Source organism: Taudactylus pleione, unplaced genomic scaffold (genome assembly GCF_031769625.1).
Source record: "Taudactylus pleione unplaced genomic scaffold, aTauple2 ptg000275l, whole genome shotgun sequence".
Lineage (NCBI taxonomy): Eukaryota > Metazoa > Chordata > Amphibia > Anura > Myobatrachidae > Taudactylus > Taudactylus pleione.
In genome coordinates, this window is record NW_028284677.1 from 2,864,481 (window position 1) to 2,882,481 (window position 18,001).

General features: G+C 41.2%; 1 protein-coding gene across 1 annotated transcript in view; it reads right to left on the reverse strand.

The window, feature by feature from the left end:
- Nucleotides 1-18,001, reverse strand: part of LYST (lysosomal trafficking regulator) — a 507,705-nt gene that overhangs the window by 225,099 nt on the left and 264,605 nt on the right. The window contains exons 24-26 of the mRNA XM_088481579.1: nucleotides 4,555-4,724; nucleotides 4,064-4,294; nucleotides 3,114-3,280 (exon numbers count right to left, since the gene is read on the reverse strand). Of these exons, the coding sequence (XP_088337705.1) occupies nucleotides 3,114-3,280; nucleotides 4,064-4,294; nucleotides 4,555-4,724 (568 nt within the window). The remainder of the gene's footprint in view (nucleotides 1-3,113; nucleotides 3,281-4,063; nucleotides 4,295-4,554; nucleotides 4,725-18,001) is intronic.

Below are 18,001 nucleotides of genomic sequence, written 5' to 3' on the forward strand. Positions count from 1 at the left end.
GGTACAAGTTAACACCAATACATACAGGGACAGCAGGTCTACAAATCTGGTGTTTGCACAAAGTAAATAATAAAGTACATCTTAAATGTAACAGGTAATTCAATCATTTGCATATCAACAAGTAACCATAGTTGCAAAGCACCCCATGCCCCATACTGGGTTTAAATATCCCTCAGTTGTACCTGGTATTGTAGATACATTTCCAGGCCTTATCTGTCTCACAAATGATATATAGGTTATCATAAAATCAATTTGCAAACATTTTTGTGCTGCACAGGTTAAGACCAATACAGTGACAGGAGAAAAATGTGTACTGCAGCTGATTACCCTGTTTCTGCTTTCACCTCATCTTGTATTCAGAGGATGAGGGATGAGAGAACCGGGTAGGGCTGCTGCAACATAAGAAAGAGGAGAGCGTTTCTACTGTCAGTGCTAATCTACCACAGTCCCCCAGTTGCATGATACATTGCAGGGCAATCCTGGGTGCAGCGTTGATGAGAGAGCGCTGAAAATTAAAGCCAAAAGGTTGTCTAAGTTGTATTTACTACTCAGCTTTGTGCAGGTTCACTGTGCTGCGCCTCATTGCGCAGTTGTGTGTATCAGGTACACGAGCAGTCAGCTGAGGCAGCAGGGATCTCCTTCAATGCTGCGTCTAGGGAAGGTGCCCGGCCGTCAGCTGGTGACCCTGTCAGATGACGTACATTTTACCTGGGGACGTGGCTTGGTCACATCAGAGTAGTGTGTGGCTGGGGAATCCCTCTGTTATAGGGAGTCTAGCCAATCGTTTGTAATCTCTTGGAGACAGGCAGATCCCTCCTCCTATCAGTGAGGATTGGGTGTGGATACCTTATTAGGACTGAATCGAGACATGATAGGTGTTCCCTCCATACATAGAGGGTCATATAGTCAGTGGAGAGAATAAGTATCACTAGAACAGGGAAATAGGGGCTGTATAGAACAAAAAGAGTAATACTGATCGTAACATCTGTCGTATTAGGGAGATACTGCAATTCTTGGAAGTATTATATATAATTCTGTTGATTATATTAGGAGATTTTGTTATTGTCCTATATGGTATATCTTGCCCTCAGGTGCAGTATAGTATTGCCAATGCCTATTTTATAATGCATTGGTCATGTGATATTATAGTATTTTTAGCTTCATAATTGGAGTATGATATGGTTGCGATACAACCATAATAACATTGTGTAGCACTATGTGCTGCTATACATATATAAATAACTTCATTAGTACTGTACTATTTTCATTAGTTTAATGGTCATAGTGGCACCAACTTCTACAATGCGCATATGGGCAAGATTACCTGATGGACACAATCTCTATACAAAAAGATTTCATAATGTACTACATTAGAGGCACATATTCCATAGCTTCCTCGGTCGGTAAATCATCAATACCATACCATAATAGTAAATCAATGTTTCAGACAAGAATATTATAGTACTAAAATACAGAAAATTACTTCAGCGCTCGGAGATCAAATGACTAGAAATCAGATATATGTGTATTAATATTAATATAGTGTTTGATATGTCAAGCTCAAAGTCAGAGTGTTAGTAACTTAAATTGAAAGTTCCGGTGTGAACCACCTGCTTATGCTGTTGGATGGGCGTTCTTAGCGAAAAAAATCAATACCCAATGTGACCTGCTTAACCTGGTGGCAAAAACTTTTGGCAGTACTTTCTTGCAATAACACAGTGCAATAGTCTAATATTGATGCGGTTGTTGTTGATGTATTCTGTCCAAACTGGACCAATATTAAGCCCTCTTTAGTGGTATGCTGACGATTCCATAATTCCTCTCCACCTCGAAAATCACATAGAAACAGAACCGGAGCATCAGGTTCTGGAATACACTATTGTGCAGTGCATAGGTAAGTGGTTCAGCGCTATCTGCCGTAATGTGTATTAGGAGCCGGGTGCACTGCTACTATTATACATTGCAACAGGCGGTAGAAGATAGCTAGTGGCGGCTTGACCGGTGATCGCAGGTGGAGGCAGCTGGTTTCACAGACAGGGCTTGTGCACTCTGTGCGGGGCCACCCTAGTTACGGCCCTGCAAGTGTTGCATATCAAATTGATTAGTGCAGTTAATGAAATGGTTTATCGCATCACATTGTGACTGGTATGCAGTGAGGAAACCGGCTGCCTTAATACCGACAGTCGGCTTCCCGGCTGCTTTATCTCGGCAAGGGATAAATGACCGCCATCTATATCTAGACGCCTGTCATTTACCCGATGCCGGGAGAGCGGCGCCCGGCATCCCGATCTAAGGGATGTCGGGTGCCGCGACCGGACACCGTGGGGGGGGAAGGGTTAGGTTTAGGGCACCTGGGGGGGACTTAGGATTAGGCACCCCCCGGGAGGGTTAGGCTAGGGGAAGGGGGGGTTAGGGTTAGGCAGTGGGGAAGGGGGGGGTTAGGGTTAGGCACTTGGGGGGGAGGTTAGGGTTAGGCATCCCTAAGGAGGGTTATTGTTAGGGGGTTAGGTTACTTTATACTTACCTTAGGGACGATCGGGATTTCCAGCGCTGTCGGGCTTCCGGTGTCGGGCTCTGCTGATCTGTCAGGCTGCCGCTGCCGGGAATCGAACTGCCGGCCATGCGGCAGCCGGGATTCCATACCGGTTCCTTGTGACTTAGATGCAATTCCATGTCAAAAGACAGAAAAAAAGACATTCAACGCACGGGACCTGGTGCACCGAGAAGGGCTGTTTGGTACAATTGCAGCAATATTGTATGAGGACACATCTGTATTTTAAAACTTGGAATGAGGGTCAGATTTTTACAAAAACATGCAACAAGCAGGTTTAGTGATTTCCTGAGTAAACATAAATTTTTAACATTTGGAAGCATCATGCTGCTGAATTGTCAGCATTGCCTGATAACTCTCTTGTTAGTAATACATATATCTTGGCATATATTCCTTTTTTAACAATATGATCTCTAAATGTGACAAATATTTTGAAGTAACAAAAGGGTCACTGACACTCTACTATACACATTTTGGAAAAATGTTTTCCATAAAAAAGCAACTTGCATAAAATTATGAAAAATATTCCATACAATAATATATATTTAGTCAATGACCTTACTTTGCAACCTTTCATTTATACTTTCATTTAGATGCCCAAGAATAATAATCATATCTTCAACAATTCGAAAGTATTGAGATCCAGATGAACTGCAGGAATGTATTGTGACAGCTATCAGTAGTTGCTGTAAATCACATGCAAGTAAAATATATTCGTCCTGGGAAACACTAGAAGATACAAAGTGCATAAATATATCAAATGTATAAAAATAAAATACTAAACTGTTCAATAAACTAGACAGTGATTGAAATCTCAAACAACTTGCCAACACATTGAATCTTTCTGCAGTAACAGATTAAAAAGAAAAAAAAACAGTGAATTCCCTAGTAACATATCTCATATGGTTGCATGTGGTAGCAATTCAACCAAAAAATATTTAGACTAGAAATGCAACCATCAATAGAAATAATGATATCACTACAATTCTATTTCTAATACCCCTTTTATTCCGCAGCTAAAACCCAGGTTATTGCCGAGTTAACCCGGGTTACTGGTGTTGGATTCCCAGGTTGAGTGCCCTGACCACGTCCCGTGTAATCCTGCAGTGTAAACGGGTAACCCAGGTCGTCCAACCCGGGTCCCGTTTACAGCATGGGGAGTTCTAGAGTATTCGGAGCTTGAAGATGCTGTTCATCTCCAAGCGCAAGCAGAAGAGTTCCACTGCAGACGGGTGCAGTATGAACAACGCCGACCCGGGAATTACCCGACTGTCTACCAATGAATTTGGAGATCCTTAAAATGAGGTCTCCTCAATGAAAATGACCAACCCTTGGATTATTCAGTGCTGGCTTTTAGGTGATAGGGATAAGAAACATTCTTTTTGATATTTTCAAATTCCCTCAAACAATATATCCATATTGCAAGTAACTTGACTTCACAGAGCCTTTCAATATAATTGTTCGAAGTATAATGGAACAGTGGCTAAAAATGTGGACTATTCTGAAGCTTACCTTGTTTCAATACCACATAAAGTTGCTAATGTATTAGACAAGGCATAGAGCAAACCACTATCAAGCAGCATATCTGCAACTTTTGAGCAAGAGTTAAGGATCTGAAGCAAAAGGCAAAATGAATTGTGCAACAAGGTGACATCATGTAAGGAATTCTCAATCAATCCAAGTATGGGGATGATGCACCACTTCTGAAAAACACCCACGGCTTTTATGTCACCGACCTCAAACCTATTTGAAATGAAAATATAATATACCATAATAAGGCATTAAAAAGTAAAACATTTTCCAGAATTTGCTAAAAAGTATAGTATTAATAAAAAAATCTTAATTAAGCATTTACAAAATATATATACTAATACAGATGCATTATGAGAGGCATATAATTTTAAAAGCCAATATATAATCTAAATCATTTTAGGTTAAGTCTCTGTAATTTTTCAAACTAAAAACACAAACCAACAGTAAAACACAATTTATGCAATACTTACTCCTCATCCAATCCAATTTGCCGTCCAAAGAACATCGCTAACAAGCATTCAATCACTTTTTGACTTCCCTGGTGTAGGTATAACTGATTGGCAAGCAAGGAGAATCCATTTTTTTTAAAAAAGGCTTCTTTATGTTCCTTGGATGCCCGATGAAAATATGCATTTAACAGCTAGAGAAATGAAAAAAAAAAAAAATTGTTTAAACTTTAACTAAAGTTTTTTTTATATACACAAACATAGTGTGTGTGTGTGTGTGTGTGTGTGTGTGTGTGTGTGTGTGTGTGTGTGTGTGTGTGTGTGTGTGTGTGTGTATATATATATATATATATATATATATATATATATATATTAAGGCTGCATCTAAAAATAACTGATATCTCCATAGAAAATTCCGAAGGGGGGGGTCATGGTGTTTAAGGGGCTATACCTCAAATGCTGTTGGAGGTACGGAGCTGAAATTTGGCATGGCAGGGTAGAACTTTTGCTTGGTGCTGCATGCCAAATTTCAGGGCAAAAAAAAAATAAAAAATTAAGATTTGGGATTAATGTAAGTGCCATATTCAATTTGAGGCAAAAACCCTTTAGCAGGCGAAAAAAAGTGCAGAATTGGGCTTTAGGGGTGCAGGCTTAAAAAAAAATATAACCTGCACCACTGGGAATGGTCCTTAAAATTGACCTGTGTAAAAAAAAAAAAAAAAAATAGGGACACCCCAAAAAAATAAGTTCAATTTTGGGGTTAAAAAAAATATGGGGAACAAGTTTTAAACTAACAAAATAAATTCTGGAGGGGTTCCCTAGTATGCGGCAGGTGTTTTAAAGAATGCAAGTGGTAGCGGCAGGTGCATTTTTGAAAAATTTGAAAGATGCACCTTACGGACTTAAAAAACTGCTTGCACCCATTTTCATGTACCCCAAATTTGATGCACCTAGTTTTCTTTTGAAAAAAAGCTAAGTGCTCTTCTTCACCCCTTCTTCTCTGTCGTGAAAAAACACCTGCCGTATGTACCTTTCGCAGGCCAAAACCCCCGTTTTGGCATGCGGAAGGTAAGTACGGCATAATGATTCCCCAATGTCAGGACATCATTAGGGGGGGCCCTGGATGCTTTCCCTAAAATTCCCGAATTTTTTCAGATACTTACCTTTCCACCGGGTCCCGTTTTTCCCCGCTTTCAAATTGAATATGGTGATAAAGCGGGCGCGCGCCCGATACTTTATCCCCGTAAAACCTCCAATGTTGAGCGAAAAGTCCAACACGGACTTTACGCTCCAATATTGAATACCCCCCTAAAATGTCCAACTGTCAGTTTTTTCTGACACTCTCAATTAGGACCACTTTTCTGCTGTTCTCTATGGGGGAAGGCATAACTCAGGGTAGGGGGCGAATTTAGACTTTGTGTTTGTTTAATTAGGTATTGTTCCAGGGTAGGGCCATTTGGGGTTCAGGTAATTGAGAAAGTTACAGTTTTTAAACTATTACCTCAAGAATGCGCCATTGAATAGATGGGAATTTTCAACTTATTGCGCAGCCTCAGTAGGAGCCTCAAGCAGGTGTGGCTTCACTTGGGTGCACAAAGATGGGCGTCGTTTGCGAACGATAGCGGCGCAGGAACACAGCAATGGCAGCAGGCAGTAGCAGCAGCGGGGACATGGTGGCGGCGCGGCCATCAGGTGTCGGCGGTGGCAGTGCGGGTGGCAGCGGGATCCAGCGGCGGTGGTGTGGGCGCTGGCAGCGGGCATGGATCTGAGAGGATCCAGACCATGCCTGCCATTTTGCAGAGTTCGGCAGCGGAGCCCATTTAAAAAATGACGCCTCAGCGCCATTTTTGAAATTCAAAGATGGTCACCGTCTGCTCCATCGGCTGGCTTATATTAACCAGCGCGAGAAAGCAGCATGGCATTCCGATGGAGAGAAGAGCTCCTGAAGAAAAAAGACTCCAGAAGTCCTAGTGGGCGGAGGCCATCCAAAAGAGCTGATACAGGCTGCTGCCCACTAGGTGAAGAGGACAACAGAAGCCCTGGGGAAGTGGCAGCCGTGCAAAAGAGCTAATTGGCTGCCACCCTTCAGGGCGGAGACGGCGAAGCCCTGGCGGGTTGGCGCCCGCAGGGTGAAGACGGCAGAAGTCCTGATGGCCGACGGCCAAGTAAAAGAGCTGACACAGGCTGCCGCCCACTATGTGAAGACGCCGAAGCCCTGGCGGGTTAGCGCCTGCCAGGCGAAGACACCGTAAGTCCAAGTGGGCGGTGGCCACAAAATTGAGCTGACACAGGCTGCTGCCCAATAGGTGAAGATGCCGAAGCCCTGGTGGGTTGTCGCCCGCCAGGCGAAGACGCTGAAGTTCTGGTGGGTTGGTGCCCGCCAGGTGAAGATGCTTCTCTTTATCTGTGTTCTTGATAAAAGTCCTTTGACTGAAACGTTGAACTGAACTACCCCAGTGTGATGTTATTCTTCCAATTTCAAGTCCTGTGAGTGCCGCTGCCATACATGTATATGCCTAGTTTTCACAACTACAGAGGGCACCTGGGCAAGTAACTATTTGTTATGGAGTGCTGGCATACTTTATGTTTATATACATATATATTAGAGATGTGCGCTGACCCTCATGTTTTAGATCTGGATCTCCCCTGGTTTTCCCAAAACCTCACCTCCGTGTTTTGTTTTTCGGTTTTGGATTTTTGCTTAAAAAAAAAATCATAAAAACAGCTAAAATCACATAAATTGGGCCTTTTTTTGTTCCTACAGTATTATTAACCTCAAAAGCATTTATTTCCACTCATTTCCAGACAATTTTGACCACCTCACAGCTCAAAATATTGATTTTTTCATCTAGTTAAGGGCCAAAAGGTTGCATCCAGCTAGCTGGCTCAAAACTGAGTGATAAATAGAGTTGAGGATTGTGCAAAGATGATGGTTGGGGTACCCCTTGAGCATTGAAGAATTGGTAGTTGATAATTGATACAATCACTGGCTGAAGTAAGAATTGATAATTGATAGTTGGTGCAGCCACTGGCTGAAGTAAGAATAGTTGATTCTTGATAATTGGTGCAGCCCCTGGCTGAAGAATTGATAATTGGTGCAGCCCCTGGCTGAAGAATTGATGGTTGATAGTTAATTGTTGATGCAGCCTCCGGGCTGAGTAGTAGTGGAATACAGAGCTATGATTAGGAAGGAACCAGTCCTGCAACAGCCTTGAGGGCTGGAACTCTTGGCAAGTTGCGACCATTACAGCCTTGAGGGCTGGTGACGAGTGACTAGAGGTGGCCTTTGAAGCAGGATGCGGCCTTTGGGCCGTGTAGCATCCTTAAGGGCTGAGAACCCTTGGCTGAATGTCACTGTTGTGCGACTTGTGCTGTTGGGTTGACACAACAAGTAGCAATTGGTTCAGAATATTCTTTAAAAAAAAATGAAAGGGTCATGCAGAAGATGCTGTCTGTGGCCATTACAATTTCTGGACATTCATAAACCATAACATTAAAAATGTCAGGCAGCAATGCCCCAACCAGCACATAATGGAACAGATAAAGGTGCAAGATGGAATTGTCATTGGGCCCTCCAACCCACCCTTATGTTGTATATATGAAACAGAACATTCACAGTTTAACAAACCAATCACCTCAGCGACAGGGACTGCCACTTGTGGCTGAAATGATTGGTTTGTTTGGACCCCCCACAAAACAAGGTTGGCGGCAAGAATCCCATACACAAACTGGCTTTACAATACATTAGATGTCGTGGAGAGGGGGCCCTAGACTGCACACCCTGAAAATATATATAATGGGAGGTGCTACCTGTGGAGACTATTGTTGCAAACATACAAAAAAGAATTACAGATGCACAACTCCAACATTACTCATTATATATAATACATTTTTCAATGGAATTTTGCAAATAATAAAAGAGGTTTTGGCATAATCATGGCCATGGTTATGAGCCTACCCACCGCGCCCAGGTAACCTCTGAGGGTAGGTCCCTAACATACTGGGGTTGAATTGCAGAGCGCAGGACACCCCCAAACCAGCCCAGCTGAGCCACCCCAGGGCATCACTCCAATAAGGAAAGGTGAAGTGTAAAAAGTTGTAGGATAGATAAGAGCAGCTGCTGCTGCATATAGTAAAGTGAAAGGGAGTGGAAGACAGACAAGGAGCTAGGGCAACCACTAGAGCACAGGTCTCAGGTTCAGGAGCGCAGGAACTCTCTCTCACAGCTGACGCTGTAAAACACGTTGCACTGGCAACTACAGGGCGCTCCAAACACCCTTAAGTACCCAGCAACAAGACGTGAAGCCCAATGAGAGCAGGTGACCCACAGACGATTGGCCTGCTATGTCACGTGGCCAAAGACAACATGGTGGCGCATAGACGCCACTAGTCTTTCCCGTCAGGACGGCCCAACGCTGGCAGACCTCTGCATACACGCAATGCCAATCTCCGCACGCCAGCTCCCCTGCCAGAAGGACCGCACCACAGCGCTCTCATCGGTAAGGACCGCAAACCTCCATGTCACGAAACCTGGTTCGTGACAATTCACTCTTATTATTAAACATCTAAAATTGAAATAAGATCGGGCAAAATGTAAAAAGGGAAAAAAAAATATGTTAAGCAGAATGAATTAGACTATTAATACATATATACAAATCCTTAAAAAAAACAGAAAATCCAAAATTAGCATCTCTCAGAGCCATAGGAAATGATGCATAGTGCCCATAGAGTGACCTATAACCTGTAGACAGTAGTGTTACCCAGCAGTAACACTGTATGATGCAGGGAAGGTGTGTTCACACACTCACTAATGACACTGACAATATGATGTATGTAACAAATTACCGTTAATATCGTGTTCTGTTAAGGCAAATCAGCGGCAGTAAATATTAAAGTGCCAGTGCACATAAATATATATTTCATATAAACATTATTGCAAAAAAGAAAAACAACAAGAATAATTGCTGAACTACAAATATATAGTTCATTATTCCTACCTAAAATGTTGAGTCTAAAGTGCTGTGTGCAAAAACACAGGGACTTCCAAAAACACGGGGACTTCCAAAAACACGGGGACTTCATGCACCACGATCTCTACTCCAGGCAGTATTATCTTCTCCCCGCTTCTTGCCGACAGGTATCTATTTCTTTTTCTCTTCACTAGACTCTCATCAGTTGCCACCTATAGCGCATATTCAATTAGCCAAGATGAGCAATTTTCGGCGAAAAAGTTCTTGCTGGGGACGTCATTTCGCCAGGCGAAAATATTGTCAATGCATTGGAATAGGCGAAAAAGGTTCGCCTATGAATAGGGGGTGGGTCGAAAAAAAAGTGCAGAATTGGGGTTTTGGGGTGCACACTTCTGAACAACCCCCAGCAGCCTCGGGACAGGCCCCCAAAGGTAAACTGTGTAAAATAAAATAAAACAAATACTTTCGTTTTGGGGGTGAAAAAACCAAAGTTGGGGAACAAAGTGAAAAACTACTCCAGGGGGGTCCCCAAGTATGCCCGAGGTGTTCTTTTTATTGCAGGTGCTTGCAGAAGGTGGATTTTTTTAGGTTTTATAAAAAACTTCACTTTAACAACTTTAAAATATGCTTGCACCCATTTTCATGTACCCAAATTTTGCTGGGACTACTTATTTTCACCAAAAAATAATGCAAACTGCTATTCTTCACCACTTATTCAAAGACGCTAAATAGCAGCTATTGAGATAATTTAAGTACCCCAAATACTTCCAGCAGGGCTATTTGGGGGTATCTATAGTGATCCCCAATGTTGGTGCATCTTTTGGGGGGTGTCCGGCTGATTTCCCCAAATCTAACAGGACTTTGCCTGTTTGAGTTTCGCCGGGTCCCGTTTTTGCGTCCTTTGGAATTGAATTGGGCGAAAAGCAGTCGCATGCTCGAAAATACTTTTCTCCAAAAACACATGATGTAGGCGGAAAGTCCGGGAGGCTAAACTCAGCCAACTTTTTGCGGTTAATTGAATACGCCCCTGTGTATTTTCACCCTGCAATGCTGCAGTAACAGGGTGAGTACACTGCCCGCACTGACAGCAGAGAAAGTACCTTCTTGTTTCTTCACTGTGCCGCGGGACAGGGACTCTCATTCCCAGTCCAATACAGTAGTACACAGGCACTATTTCTTCACCTTCAGTATTATTATTTATTACTAGTTATTTATATAGCGCACACATATTCCACAGCGCTTTACAGAGTACTTTTTCAGTACTTACTAAAGGGGGCATAATTACTAAGATAACTGCATACCGAGGGACGCCTCAATTTATGAGGTCCGTGGTGCATTGTATTATATTTTTATTTATGCAGTGATTTATTTATGAATTTATAACAGTGTCAATATATTTTATATTTTCGCCTTAATTTATATTTTTCTGTTCATTATTAGCATAAGAGATTACATCATTGGATCCATTAGACATCTATTGAGATAACCTGTCACTTGTCACATTTGTAAATGGTTAGTAGATACACGCTCTATGCTTTATGACGTATGCTTTTGCAAAAGCACTTTAGACTCAGCACTTTAGGTAGAAATAATGAATGATTTATTTGCAGTTCAGCAGATATTCTTGTTTTTCTTGTTTGCAATAATGTTGTTTATATAAAATATATATTTATTTGCACGGGCACTCACATATTTACTGCCGCTGATTTGCCTTGATGTAACAATATTAACGGGAATTTGTTACATGCATCATATTGTCAGTGTCATTAGTGAGTGTGTGAACACACCTTCCCAGCATCATACAGTGTTACTGCTGGGTAACAATATTGTCTACAGGTTATAGGTCACTCTATGGGCACTATGTATCATTTCCGATGGCTCTATGAGATATGCTAATTTTGAATTTCTGTTTTTCAAGGATTTGTATATATGTAATAGTCTAATTCATTCTGCTTAACATATTTATTCCCTTTTTACATTTTGCCCTAACTTATTTAAATTTTGTGTGTTTAATAATAAAAGTTAATTTTTAATCATATTATGACAAAGTGTCCCCCATCCATGGGAGTCATCTTTTTTTCTTTTCTTCTTTTTGCTTATTGAAACCTAACTCTTTGGGAACCCCCTTTGTTACACATACATGATTATGGGGCTTTTTTTGTAATCATTGTATTTTTTTTTTCAAAGACATTTTTTTAAGATTTCACAAGAAAATTTAACAAAATATATGGAGATACAATGTATATCTTCAAAACTTCGGAAAACTGTATATATAATAACTACATACAGAATATAATATCTTAGCATCAAATTTTTTACAAATAATACTAATACAGAAATAAAACTAACATAAAAGAGTTAGTATAGAGACAGACACAGAAGGGAGGGTGAAGACAATTCGTAGACAATTGCTTATGGCAAATTTCCTGCTTCCGAGACATACGTATAGGGCTCATTGTAATTCTAAATGTGGATTCTATTTAGATATCAGACTACGAGGCATGAGAATCCAATTGTCTATGCATAAACCAAGAAGTGGGTTCAAATCATTTGTAAATGTGCGTCTGAACCGATGAATCAAGAGCTGCGATGTAGTGCTCCCATTTTTTGTGGAATCTTATAATACCATTTTCTATATCAGGAATGGTAGCTCGTCTTTCAAAGTATATAACACGAATAGGAGAACTCTTCACCTCAGCCAAAGAGGGAGAAGACCCCTTCTCCACAGTAAGAATAACAGTTAAGGCAGGAGTAATCTCCCTTCACAGCACACCCAAATCCCATACAGAGAAATTCACAAGTAGACATGCTATTGGGTCTCTAGAGAGATTTAATAAAAAAATTTGATTAATATAATTAATGATTTTATGCCAAAATACAGCTATCTTCCCATACTGCCAAAAATTGTGGAAGAAAGTGGCACCTTGCATTCTGCATTTTGGGCACTTGCCAGTTTCTTCTGGGACCATATGTGCTCTCTGAGCCTGAGAAATAAATGTTCTATGCATTGTTTTAAAATGTGTTTCCTGCAATGAAGCAGAAAGAAGATATTTAAATACAATTAAATTATGTTCCAGTAAAACGTCTAAATCTGAGAGGTCAGCAATATCTTCTGACCACCTTTTAAATGTACAACCCCAGAGTTTATGTTCTAGTGTTTAAGTCTAAAAAGACTAATGCGAGAAAAGGAAAAGCTAGTTTGCATTGGGTCAAGTGTTTCATCATCAGACATTGGCCCTCATTCAGAGCCGCTCGCAAAAAACGAGCCCTCACTCTGAATGAGGGCGGCCGCTTTTGTTTTAAAAGCCGGCCTCCTGGCCGCTCGCTAAGCTGTGGGTGACCACACACAGCTTTAGCGAGTGACCAGGTGATGGTCGAGACCATCGGGGCTTGCGACGAGACCCTTGCGGTAGGGTCTCATCTACCGCAAGCCCCAGGTACTGTAGCTTCCTGCTCTAACAGAGCAGGAAGCTCCCTACTGACCTCACTGGTGACGTCAGTAGGGCCGCCTACAAATGGCAGGCGATCCTTCAGGAACGCCTCCGTTTGTCCGGCCACCCCCCCCAACTACAAAACGGGGCGAGCTGTCGATCAACATCGACAGCCACCCCGTTTGTTGCGCACGCACACTACTACACTGCATAGCGCTTGCGAGCGGGTCTGAATGAGGGCCATTGGCTTGGGTAATGTGTTAACGAAGTACCTAATCTGCAGGTACATAAATAAATGGCTATTTGATAAATTACATTTGCTTTTTAATTCAGAAAAAGACATCAGTACCCCACCTGGATCAAAGACATCCCAGATTGCTGCAATTCCGGCCCTCCTCCACCCCTTAAACAAGGCATTCTGAAGGCCCGGCAAAAAAGTTGGGTTTCCCCAAAAAGTTGTGAACTTGGAAGAGCATGGGTTCCTTTGTAATTTTATATTTGTATACCTCCAAGATTGATATGTATCAAAAAATAGGACACTAGAGAATGGCTTAACAGAATGTTTTTCTTGGGGGAATGAAGCAATGCGCTGGGAGAAAATGGAGAAAGCAATTCTACCTCCAAATCATAACTCACAAATATAGATCGGCACCAGAACCAGTCTAATATATATCTGAAAGATGTAGCCCTGCTAAAAGATTGTAGGTCAGATAAATTTACTCCTCCCTCCGAACGAGGTAGCTGCAATTTAGAATATGCTATTCTTGGTTTTTTTTTATTCAATAAAAATTTGGAGAATATAGAGTCTATACAAGATGCGTCTTATTTTCTTAGACTCCAGGGAAGCATTTGTAATAAATAAGACAGTTTAGGAAAGGCTATGCTTTTGATTACCGTGATTCTGCCTAACAAGGACATAGGCAGATTCATCCATCCCGTCAATAGTTAGATATACTTGTCAAAATAGGTTTAAACTTGACAGTATATAGATCAACTAATGACCAGGGAATCCGTATTCCCAGGTATGTCAGTGCATTTGTAACAACTGGGAATAGGGATAATACCGGGTGAAGACTAAGCCCCGCCATATTTCCTGATAAAGATAGCAATTCCGATTTAAAATAATTCACTTTGTACCCAGCAAATGTCCCAAAGTTATCAATCAGAGACATAATTGCTGGAACTGATGTAATGGGATTAGATATAGATATAAATAAGAGCATGTCGTCTGCAAACAATGCCATTTTTGCCTCTATTTTACCCACTTTGATACCCTTAAAGAGTGCGGAATCTCGGAGGGCTATCGCCAGAGGCTCCAAAGCTTGCGCAAAAAGTAAAGGCGACAATGGACATCCCTGGTGAGTCTCCCTCTCTATACAGAATGGGGATGACAAAAACCCGTTGCCTATCACCTGTGTCATAGGGTCGGAGTATAAGTTAGATATCAAGTGGATGAAGTCCTCTGGTGCTCCGAATCTCCGCAATGACTCAAATAAATGATCCCATGTTACTAGATCAAAGGCCTTTTCGGCATCTAATGATAATATTACATTAGTATCCCGGCATCCTGAGGACTCCACCCATTGCATGATCGAAAGCACCTTCTTAATATTTGCAACAGACTGGCAGCTGTGAGTGAATCCATATTGATCGGCATGAATAATAGAAGGCAAAATCAATTTAAACATATTCACTAATAAGTTCCTGAAAATTTTGTAGTCCGTATTTAACAATGAAATCAGACGGTATGAACTGGGGAACTCTGGGTCTCGTCCCGGTTTTGGCAAGACTCTGATAGTAGCAGAGTTAAAGTATCGTGGAGGACTATTACCCGCTAGAATGGAATTGTAAACCTCCACAAAGGGCTCAGATATCTCAGAGGATAAATACTGTAAAAAAAATAATTGGAGAGGCCATCAGGGCCTGGGGCTTCATTGGTTTTTTAAAGAGGAAATTACTGCGGTGACTTCATCAATGGTTACTGGTTTTATCAACGATGAGGCCTGGTCTGTGGACATGGTTGGCACATGTATGTTGGACCAAAATGCCACCTTCCTGGACTCATCCATGTCCTGCCTGGAGTATAATTGTGAATAGAATGACCTAAGGATATCTGCGATATCCACATTGGATCTGACTAAGTTACCATCGTTGCCTCTTAGAGCTTTAATAATTGTGGGTGGGTGATGCTCTTTTATTAAGTTGGACAATAGTCTGCTGGATTTATTTCCATGACTATAAAATCTCGATTCCTTATTGAAAGTATATTTTGATTCCATGGAGGACATAATATTGTCAAACAGTTTTCTAATGACAATATGCCTGTTTGGATGCCGGGGTAGGATTACTTTGAAACTCTTGGTAAGCGGAGGTAAGTCTCGCCTGAGATTCTAAATACTCTGAACCCAACTGTTTATCTCTATGTTTGCAGTAGGACATAACACCTCTTATCACCGGTTTAGAAGCCTGCCAGAATAGAAGCGGATTATCCTGTTCACAAACCGAGTTATCATGTTTATAGTCACTCCATGCTGATACCAGCATATTACGGAACCTCATGGAGCTGGACAGACAAGAGGGAAATCGCCACTGGCGAATAGGTCCCCTCCCTATCAGCGCTAACTGATATCTTCATCCAACACAAAGCGCCGATCAGATAAATTAATTGGTTCAATTTTAGAATTAAACACCCTAGAAAATAAGAGATTAGAGAGCAATAGGTAATCAATGTGCGAAAGGGTGCCATGAGCCACAGACACGCATGTAAAATCCCGGTCTACAGGATGGCATGCCCTCCACACATCCAACAATCCCAGCTGATCAGACATATAGGGGATACCGATCTTAGGGGGCGCAGAATTTGTAGATATATTATTTCTATCTAGCACGTTAGAAGCGACCAAATTGAAATCTCCTCCCAGGATAAGTGAGGCATCTGAATACATATGCAGTTTGGAAAGTATATGTAAGAAAAATATCACATATCATAATAAAACAAAGAAGTATTAATTGAAACATCTGTGATAACATAACGACCATGTGGGTCTGTAGAGGACGAGTGAATAGTGGTATGGAGGTTTTTATTAACTAAAATGACTACACCTCTAGCCCTAGAAGTATATGTAGAGGAGGCCAAAACCGACCAAACCAGCATGTTTAATTTTACTACCTCAGGATGAAGAAGATGCATCTCCTGCAGGAAAACAACATCCAGTTTAAGTTTTCTCAGATATAGGAGGATCTTTTTCCTTTTAATCAGTTAGTTAATCCCACCTACATTCCGCGTGTCATATAAAAGACCAGTCATATTGGATTATAGATGTAACCACGACTGAGCCATATTCAACAACATCTTGCAGGGGTCTGCCATAGAAAATGAATCATGAAACAAACCAGACAAGCCACATGAGGAAGAAAAAGCACACATAAGGGGGAAGTAACAAAAAATAAAACTGTAAGAGTACCAAAGTATCCTATCGGTTGAGCATGTACGTACTTTCAACATATCAGGATGCAGTAACGTCCACCAAAATGTTTAGGTATGCGCTCAGCATACCCTGGCATATAGAAGCAATTAAATATCATACAGCATAACATTAAATAACATTCTCATATCAACTGTGGAAGTATAGAATTCATTTTGTATCCTAAAAGTCTTTTCAAGTATGCCACGTATTCATTGTAAGTAAATGCACAGGGCAGGAAAGAGTTAATTCCGTGTTCAGACTCAGTCATATATTCACAGAAAAGCATATGTACATATATGGTAAGGTACGCGATTCCAAATCTTTACCCAGCCCTGTGGTTTTTTCTAAATGTAATCGAAAACAGATGTGTCCTTCAGAAACTATAAATGTATGTACTTTGGCGCCATTAAACCAGAGATTGATTTCACACTACACAAGACAGTTGTGTTCTTAGATCTCTCTCTCCTGTGTACACAGCATTGTGCTGCAGCAAACAAAAGCAATGAGGGTCTCTGAGCTCATTGTATTTATAGCCATAGCTTAAATACAGAACTGACAACTGAAGGTTTCACCGAGATATCCAGCAAGCTGATCACTGGACGGACAACAAGCGTGTCTGAGAGGAGAGACCTCAGAATAACAATCCCGGGTGGTGAGTATTTTTGTACTCAGTTCTGATTCCTCTGTCTTTCATCACACGTAGTTCTGTCCTGGGATCACACTGGGTATTTATAGACACCCTCACTGCTTTTTTATTATTTTTCTGAAATGTACTAACCAATCTGTCATTTGTTGTTTTATGTTAGGCCTGACTGACGTATGAGAGATATTTTGTCTGTGTGAATTTGTATGTCTGAACATTGTCGGTGGTTCATCCTCAGAGTGTGCAGAAGGGGGGGATTAGCCTTGGCATGATTGCGCGGTGTATACTGGATCATGCTGGGGCAATTCTCAGGTTTGCATGCTTTGGGAGAAAGTACGTGCTGTAATGTCAGGTGATTGAAGTCCTGTTGTATAAAGGCAGGTGCCTGAATGCTTATTTTTTTTGTAGTTCCTATCTATGACCCATATGAGGCATACTAGGTCAAAGAAGTGTCTTGTTTGTCTTGTACGTCTATGAAAATGTATTTAACCCGTTTAGAAATGTGTAGTTAGAGTACCATTAGTATATCCTATAGATTTAACATTGAGTGGGTTAGGTTATGATATAGAAGAATCCAAAGTCCATTAGATCTGCAGTCAACACCCACTGGGTTTTGACAAGAGGGACCAGAAATTTTTAGAACAGTCTGTTGTTATATCTAGTTATCAAAAGAACAAAGAGATAGACCCTAATAAAAAGTAACATAACCAGATAAATTAGAGGGAGTAATATTCAGTTAATTCCACCAATTAGCCAATAGACCCTTCACAATAAGGAAGTCCATAAATTAGACATATAGTCAGGATACTTAGGGACCAGTAGGTTCCACAGATATAGGTCATAAGGGATTTTGACCATAAACTTGTTAGAACGAGGGACAGTTTTAACAAATGGGAAATACTGACAGTAAGTCAGTGGCTCAGGGCACTGCCCTGCAGGTGATAAAGAAACTATATGGTG